We start from the raw sequence: 9,039 nt of genomic DNA on the forward strand, positions 1-9,039 counted from the left end.
TATTGAACGATCACCTTCAATTTCATTTAGCTTTAGTAGGCACTGTTTTCTGAACAAGTGCACAAATGAGTGAATTTTACCACCTACATGGCCATAATAAGCAGAATTAGTCTGACCACTCTCTAAACTCCCTCCATTCTTAGATGCTGTATCACACTCTCCTTATTCTCCAGCTGCCTCATTTTTGTGGGTTCCTGTGTTTTTAGAGTTTGTCCTTGGCTCTCTTCTTTTTTCTCTCATCCATCCCTAATGCATTTATTATCACCCATGTGTTGATGGATGCTACGTTTACATCTCTAGTCAAGACCTCCTCTTCTGAACCTCAGACTCATAGATACAACTTCCTAATAGTCATTTCAACCAGGCAATGGATCTCCAGCCATTGCGAATGTAGTCCAACTAAAATATTTCCTGAACAATCCTTGTGCAAAGAACTGAGGCAACATAAATCTTGTTCTTATCCTCACAGAGGCCCTATAGAGAGAAATTTAACATAAAATTTTGGCAAAGTTCAAAATGTTCTAAACTGAACTCATCATATTCCTCTGATACAAGACATAAGATTAAGATACCACTCAACCTCAAACCATAAAATCACCTTATAATGGTACCTTAACTCCACATACACTGTTTCAAACCTAGCCAATGCTCTCTCAATATCTTTAAATCTGTTACCTCTTCTCCATCCCACAGTTTCAACCTAATCTGGCCCTTCTAACCATTTGCTGGACTACAGCAACAGCCTTGACGCTGTCACTCTAGTTCCAATCGCATCTCCCTCCAGCCATTCTCCATGCTGCAACACTGTGAAAAGACGGAAAGCTTTAGTCACTACAGCATTACCATTAAAACATTTTAAATCATCTTCACATATTTTATACAAAAGAGTTGATACTTGGAACTGAATCTTGAGGGAGTTTACTAGAGAGACAAGGATAAGAAAGGAGATTCTGGCTGGGCACGGTGGCTCATGCCTGTAATCCCAGCACTTTGGGAGGCCAAGGCGGGCAGATCACCTGAGGTCAAGAGCTCGAGACCAGCCTGGCCAATATGGTCTAAAATATATAAAATATAAAAATTAGCCAAAGATGGTGGCAAACATCTATAATCCCTGCTACTCAGGAGGCTGAGGCTGGAGAATCACTTGAACCTGGGAGGTGGAGGTTGCAGTGAACCAAGATCGCACCACTGCATTCCAGCCTGAGCGGTAGAGTGAGGCTCTGTTCAAAAAAAAAAAAAAAAAAAAAACCCCACACAGATTATATGAAATGGATCAGAGGGTCTACAGATAAGTGGCTTGGTGTGGCTGGAGTTTGGGTATTGAGAATAGAGTAGCGGGAAATGAGATTTCTACAAGGGGCCCATACAAAGAAATACAATTTGTTCGGCAGGAAACAGAACTAGTTGCTTACCCTACTGAATTTCAGGCATCGCCCTACAAATTTTACATATACTTTTTTTTTTTTTCTTTTTGAGATGGAGTCACACTCTGTCACCCAGGCTGTATTACAGTGGCGCGATCTTGGCTCATTGCAATCTCTGCCTCCTGGGTTCAAGCAATTCTTCTGCATCAGCCTCCCGAGTAGCTGGGACTACAGGTGCATGCCACCACGCCAGGCTAATTTTTTGATTTTTAGTAGAGACGGGGTTTCACCATATTGGCCAGGCTGGTCTCGAACTCCTGACCTTGTGATCCGCCCGCCTCGGCCTCCCAAAGTGCTGGGATTACAGGCGTGAGCCAGCACGCCCAGCCTAAATATACTTTTAATACACAGCAATTTTTTTTTTTGAGACGGAGTCTCGCTCTGTCGCCCAGGCTAGAGTGCAAAGGCGCCATCTCGGCTCACCGCAAGCTCCGCCTCCCAGGTTCACGCCATTCTCCTGCCTCAGCCTCTCCCAGTAGCTGGGACTACAGGAGCTCGCCATGGCGCCCGGCTAATTTTTTTGTATTTTTAGTAGAGACGGAGTTTCACCGTGGTCTCGATCTCCTGTCTTCATGATCCGCCCGCCTCAGCCTCCCAAAGTGCTGGGATGACAAGCTTGAGCCATCGCGCCAGGCCAATACACAGTAAATATTTTTAAGACAGGCAGTGTCCCTGTTTCACAGAAGAGGAAACTAAGAAACAAGTAACTGAGGAAAGATCACCTGAGTTGATCCATTTTTCTATTGCTGCCTACCTAGAGAAGCAAACTGTATCTAAACATATCATCTCCTCCTAAAGTAGGCCAGCTGGTCCTGAAATTTACACCAAGTTTACATGAACTACAAACATCTAGACGCTACAGACATTTAGTAGGTAGAGATGAAGGATGCTGCCAAACATACTGCAATGCACAGGACATCGTCCCTCCCCCGACAACAAAGAATTACCCATTCAAAATGTCAATAGTGCTGAGGTTGAGAAACCCTCAGTCTAAATAAAGCAAATTGCAAATTTAAGTTAAATCATTTTTCATAATTTAGATTCTAAAAGTACTTGAAAAAAGTACAGCATTTCAACAGAATAACTGTTGCAAATAATCCAATAATTGAAGTTTAAAGAATGCATCATTAAATGATAACCACTTTAGGCTAATTACACTTTATTCAACTCGAGGCCCGCTATATTCCTACTACACACAATATGACAAATCCAAAAGCCCTTAAGCCAGGGCATGCTTAAATTAGATATAGGGAGAAGAGGATCACGTGAGACCTCATTTCCAATTCGAGGGCCTTTAGAATTCTAAATGAGATGAAAGTTTTGAAACTGAGAAATGACAACATTTGACTTTTGTTGCAAAAACCTAGCTATGTTGACACAGACTGCAGGAGAGAGCTCAGTTGAGAGCCGACTGCAACAGCTAGCAGATGACTGAAGCTCAAACCAGGGTAGTAAAGGGGAAGATGGTGAGAACTGATAAGATTTCTGGACATATTTCGAAGGTGAAGACGGCAGGATTTTCCTCTGGGCAGGTCGTAGGTGTTAATAAAAGAAAGGTGTCAAGGGTGAACAGTAAATATTGATAGCAACCACCCAGCCAAGAATCCTGGCCCTTCCGCCTTTTTTTTTTTCCCCCTAATTTTTTTTTACAAGGACGTTGGATCTGCCAGCAAGTGAGAAAAAATGACCCTCACCTTCACGTTGTCTTTTAGCTCCGGTGCCAGGCTGAGCACGAGGAGGTAGTGGGCATAGGCGGTGCCGAAGTCCTGGACACCCAGACAGTGCTCTGCGCTCTGCAAGGACCGCGACACCAGCTCGTCCCGGCCGGCTGCCCCAGCGCCACCCCCGGCGTCTCGGCGGGACCTGAGCCGCGAGTTCGACATGGCAGTCACCACTTGTATGGCCAAAGGGAAGATATTTTGTAAACGGGACTAGAAAACTGTCTCGATGCTACACTTCCAGGGACCAGACAAGTGCTCAAGTACCTGTACAGGAAAGTTACCCTCCGCCGCGGGTAAACTAGCCCACCCGAGAACAGCCGGAAGCTCCGCCCCGTCCTGGCTCCGCGGGCGGCGCAGACCGTGACGCACACCCCGCTATTGCGGACCTGGCCGGCGGCGCACGCTTCGCGAACGTCAGCGCACCCGACGTGGGCACGTCACTGCCGCCCATTCCCGCAGAAGCGACCACTGCGCGTGAGTATAGGAGAGCTCCTGTGGCAGGACCTGTCCAGTCTCGTGCCCTTTTTTTTCCCTGCCCTTTTTTTTCCCTGCTGAAGCAGACCTCTCTCTCCCTCTTGCACTCCGAGAGTGTGTGGCTTTCGACTGCAAGACCTTGTTGTACAGACCCAGGCAGTGCGGAGCGCCACCCGCTCATGAGGGACGGTCAAGCATTTGTGATGATGCTTAAGACATTTTGGATCGTGATGCACAAAATTTCAAGACCAGAAAGAACCTGGACATAACAAAAGCACCTCAGACGTGTTAGAGGAAATGCTTTCACAGGCATTTCAAATCATTCTCACAAAACTTGGCTAGGTGGACCTTTGGATCACACTTGTCTTAATGATGGCAAACGTGATATCCTGAGAAGTGACTTGCTCAAAGTCACACAACCAGCTAGTGGCATAGGCATGGTTCAAATCCAAGTTCCCTGCCAACTATCTGTTCAGTTATAAGATGAGCTTAGGGGTTATTACACTGTTCCATGTCTTATCACTGGATAGTGGTTACATTAATACAAAGACAGTTTTTCCACATTCAAGTATGGCCTCTAAGATACAGATTCCAAACTCTAAAAGGGAGGGGAGCATAGTTATTACGGCCGAAAAGTTATTTTTGTCCCAATTTTCAAATACATTAATGGACAATATCTTCAATCGAGCATTTTGCATATCAAACTAATACACTTTGAGGGCTCCTCTAATTCTCAAAAACACGTCATGCCTTTTTGCCTTCTCTTCTGATCCAATTACCTGAACTACCCTTTTTTCTGAGCACTTGCCAGTGTAAACCCTAATCAGTTTTTTTAGGTTCCAGTTCACTAGATTGTGAGCTATTCTTAATCACTTTTGTGACCTTTGCACCTAGCGGATTATGATGCAAAGTAAGGACTTTGATTTTTTTTTTTTTTTTTTTTTTTTTTTTTTTTTTTGAGATGGAGTCTTGCCCTGTGGCAGGCTGGAGTGCAGTGGTGTGATCTCGGCTCACTGCAACCTCTGCCTCTAGGGTTCAAGCGATTCTCCTGTCTCAGCCTCCCAAGTAGTTGGGACTACAGGCGAGCGCCACCACGCCAAGCTAATTTTTGTAGTTTTAGTAGATGCGGGGTTTTTTTGGCCATGTTGGCCAGGATGGTGATTTTTAATTTAATGGAAAGGGCCAGCACGGTGGCTCACGCCTGTAATCCCAGCACTTTGGGAGGCCGAGGCGGACAGATCACTTCAGATCAGGGGTTCGAGACCAGCCTGGCCAACGTGTGAAGCCCTGTCTCTACTAAAAAAAATAATAATAATACAAAAATTAGCTGGGCGTGGTGATGGGCATCTAATCCCATCTACTCGGGAGGCTGAGGCAGGAGAATCGCTTGAACCTGGAAGGCAGAGGTTGCAGTGAGCAGAGATCGTGGCATTGCACTCCAGCCCGGATGATAAGAGTGAAACTGAGTGTCAAAAATAACAATAATAATAATAATTTAACGCAAAGTATAGCCCCACTCCTAGGTTTTGCACGTAGACTTTTCCAACTATTCATGTTCCTATTTCTCTCCTATGCTTAATTGCTACTTTCTGTACAAAATAAATTAGGACTTAATGTATGAGACTTCCTTAACGAAACCAAAACGTCTAAGGCTAAGGCCTTTCTATTCCTAGTAGGAATCAACAGAACATGAAAGGGCCATCCGACTTCTTAAAAAAGGGCATTCGAGAGCAAGCTTGGTCCTTTCTAGCCCATCCAATCAGCATTCCTTAGGATTATTTATTTTAAAAAGCCTATTAAAGCTACCTTTCCTACTTTAGTCACAAGAGCACTATAACCATCAAATGAGATAATATCTAGAAACATTTTTTATCTGGTATACATATAGAGTTAATGTTATCCATTGTTACTATTATCTGGAATCACTTAAAAATTATCTGGATGGCTGAGCACGGTGGCTAACACCTGTAATCCCAGCACTTTGGGAGGCCAAGGCGGGCGCATCACAAGGTCAAGAGATTGAGACCATCCTGGCTAATGCGGTGAAACCCTGTCTCTACTAAAAATACAAAAAACTAGCTGGGCGAGGTGGCGGGCGCCTGTAGTCCCAGCTACTCGAGAGGCTGAGGCAGGAGAATGGCGTGAACCCAAGAGGGCGAGCTTGCAGTGAGCCGAGATTGTGCCACTGCACTCCAGCCTGGGTGACAGAGCGAGACTCTGTCCCAAAATAAATAAGTAAGTAAATAAATAAATAAATCTGGATTATTAAAATAAAAATTAGGCTACTAACACCTGTAAGCATTTGATCAAAAGTGTTTGCACCCATATCCTTTAAGTGTCAGATGTGGTTGACTGAAACCTCTTTTCAGAAAGCAGAAAGAAACCTCCCAGTCTTTCACTGCAGAAAAGTGGGTTGGAGATGAATCACTGAAACGTCATCCTTCCAGTCACCTCTGTGAGTCCCTGCTTCAGCTGAATTACTTCACTTTACATATTATCTTGTACTCCAGGGCATGCTTTCTGCTTCCACAGGGGCAGGGTTTCTTTTATTTTGTTTTGCTCCATTTTGTTTTTTGGTCTGTTTGGTTCATTGAGATAACCTGAGTACCTAAAACACCTAGACTGCATGAAACTTATACTGAACATATTTCTACCAAGTCTATGGAGGGCAAGAGATGGAGGAGGGGCTTGAGACGGAGTTTCATTCTTGTTGCCCAGGCTGGAGCGCAATGGTGCGATCTCGGCTCACTGCAACCTCCGCCTCCTGGGTTCAAGCGATTCTCCTGCCTCAGCCTCCCTAGTAGCTGGGATTACAGGCAGCCACCACACCCGAATAATTTTGTATTTTTAGTAGAGATGGGGTTTCTCCATGTTGGTCAGGCTGGTCTCGAGCTCCTGACCTCAGGTGATCCACCCACCTCTGCCTCCCAAAGTGCTGGGATTACAGGCGTGAGCCACCGCGCCCAGCCAAATATTTGCATTTTTTGGTGGTTTATCTATAGCTTCAAGACATTCTGAACATAGAGTAGGTCATTTGAAAAAATGGAATGATACAAATAACATGGAACATCTGGTCACCTTAAGAAACTGGAATTGGCTGGGTGTGGTGACTCATGCCTGTAATTCCAGAGCTTTGAGAGGCTAAGGCAGGAGAATGACTTGAGGCCAGGAGTTCAAGACCAGCCTGAGCAACATAGCAAGACTCCACCTCTACAAAAAATTTAAAATAAAAAAGTTAGCTGGGTGTGGTGGCACACACCTGTAGTCCTAGGTACTCAGGAGTCTGAGATGGGAGGATCTCCGAGGAGTTCAAAGCTTCAGTTAGCTATGATTGTACCACTGTACTCTAGCAACAGAGCAAGACCGTGTCTCAAATAAATAAATAAACTGGAATCATAAATATATTTTGATTACTATTTTCTGTTCCTTTATTACCTCAGTACTGGTTGAGGCTGAGTTACTTAAGATTCTTCATCTTTATGAAGATTAACTGAATTTATTGTAATTACCTTTCATGCCTTTTGGAAGAGCCCTATATTCAAAGAACCCAGAAGTACAATGAAAAACAAAGGCAGAATGTAGGTTATACTTTTTTATTCTTAATCAAATATTTCTTTAGAAACATTGAAAGCATCACTTTTTTGTTGACGATAGCCCTTTTGCCCCTCACAACTATGATCTTTACCTCTGAGAGTCTATTTGGTTCCTTCCTTTACATTTCCTTTTTTACCCTCTTTTAGGATTCTAAGAAAAACCTCAATGATGTAGAAAACCACTGCTGACTGGGAGGCAGGTCCAAATGTGGTTGTGTTTCATCATATTCCGGGCACCTTGTCAACAAACCACACATGCCAAACACAGAAGTAAAACCAGCTGAAGGGCTCTCAGTCAACTTTCCAATGTGCAAAAGTTTAAGGTTAACAAGTGGGAAAAATGCTCATAGAAAGTGTATTAACAACGGGCTGGGAGCAGTGGCTCATGCTTTAATCCCAGTACTTTGGGAGGCCAAGGTGGTCAGATGACTTGAGGTCAGCAGTTCAAGACCAGCCTGGGCAACATGGTGAAAACCTTGTCTCTACTAAAAATACAAAAATTAGCTGGGTGTGGTGGCATGCACCTGTAGTCCCAGCTATTCGGGAGGCTGAGGTGGGAGGATTGTTTGAGCCTGGGAGATGGAGGTGGCAGTGAGCCCCGATCGTGCCACTGCACTCCAGCCTGGGTGACAGAGCCAGACTCAGTCTCTAAAGAAATAAATTAATAAAAAATAAGAATAAAGCATATTAACAAGGGATAAACAACTTGTCAGCTTATTGTGTTTATAAATGTAGAGGTTCTTTTTTTTTTTTTTTTTTTTTTTTTTTGAGATGGAGTTTCACTCTGTCACCCAGGCTGGAGTGCGGTGGCACGATCTCGGCTCACTGCATCTTCCACCTCCCATGTTCAAGCAATTCTCTGCCTCAGCCTCCCAAGTAGCTGGGATTACAGGCGCCCACCACCATGGCCTGCTAATTTTTTTTTTTTTTTTTTGGTATTTTTAGTAGAGACGGGGTTTCACCATCTTGACCGGGCTGATCTTGAACTCCTGACCTCGTGATCCACCCGCCCTGGTCTCCCAAAGTGCTGGGATTACAGGCATGAGGCACTGCGCCCAGCCTGGTTCATTCTTTTCTTCTTTTTCTTTTTCTTTTTTTCTTTTTAGAGACAGGGTATCACTCTGCTGCCCGGGATGGAGTGCAGTGGCATGATTATAGCTCACTGTAGCCTCAAACTCTTAGAACAAGTGATCCTTCTACCTCAGCCTCCTGAATAGCTGGGACTACAGGTCCATGCCACCACACATAACTAATTTTTAAATTTATTGTACAGATAAACTCTTAGCATGTGGCCCAGGCTGCCCTCGAACTCCTGGCCTCAAGCAATCCTCCCATCTCAGCCTGCAAAAGTCCTGGGATTACAGTCGTGAGCCACTGTGCCCTGTGAGGTTTAAACATTTTTCCGGGATCTGGTTTGTTTTATTTTTGGTTTGGAGCCATGTTCACAACTCTTTGTGCATTTTAGGATCATTTGGGGAGTTTTTAAACAGTATCAGTGCGTAGACTTCGTCCCCGGAGATGCTAATTTAACTAGCCTGGAATGGGGTTGAGCATGAGTATTTTTGCTATGGTTGTCTGTGGATTTAAAGATGTGTGGTGGCTCATGCCTGTAATCCCAGCACTTTGGGAGGCTGAGGCAAGTGGATCACCTGAGGTCAGAAGTTGGAGACCAGCCTGGTTCAACAAGGCAAAACCCTGTCCCTGTCACTACTAAAAATACAAAAATTAGCTGGGCATAGTGGCACGCACCTGTAGTCTCAGCTACTTGTGAGACTGAGGCACAAGAATCGCTTGAACCTGGGAGGTGGAGGCTATAGTGAGCCAAGA

The 9,039-nt window shown here is 44.6% G+C and overlaps 1 protein-coding gene across 4 annotated transcripts in view; it reads right to left on the bottom strand.

The window, feature by feature from the left end:
• Positions 1-3,550, bottom strand: part of PRMT9 (protein arginine methyltransferase 9) — a 46,767-nt gene extending 43,217 nt beyond the window's left edge. For all 4 annotated transcript variants that reach the window (XM_025386113.1, XM_025386112.1, XM_025386114.1 and 1 more), the window contains exon 1: positions 3,119-3,550. Coding sequence is in view for 1 of the 4 variants with exons in the window: in XM_025386112.1 (XP_025241897.1) it covers positions 3,119-3,307 (189 nt within the window). In the remaining 3 variants the exon portion in view is untranslated. The remainder of the gene's footprint in view (positions 1-3,118) is intronic.
• Between the last annotated feature and the right edge of the window lie 5,489 nt (positions 3,551-9,039).

Source organism: Theropithecus gelada, chromosome 5 (genome assembly GCF_003255815.1).
Source record: "Theropithecus gelada isolate Dixy chromosome 5, Tgel_1.0, whole genome shotgun sequence".
In the NCBI taxonomy this organism is placed as follows: Eukaryota; Metazoa; Chordata; class Mammalia; order Primates; family Cercopithecidae; genus Theropithecus; species Theropithecus gelada.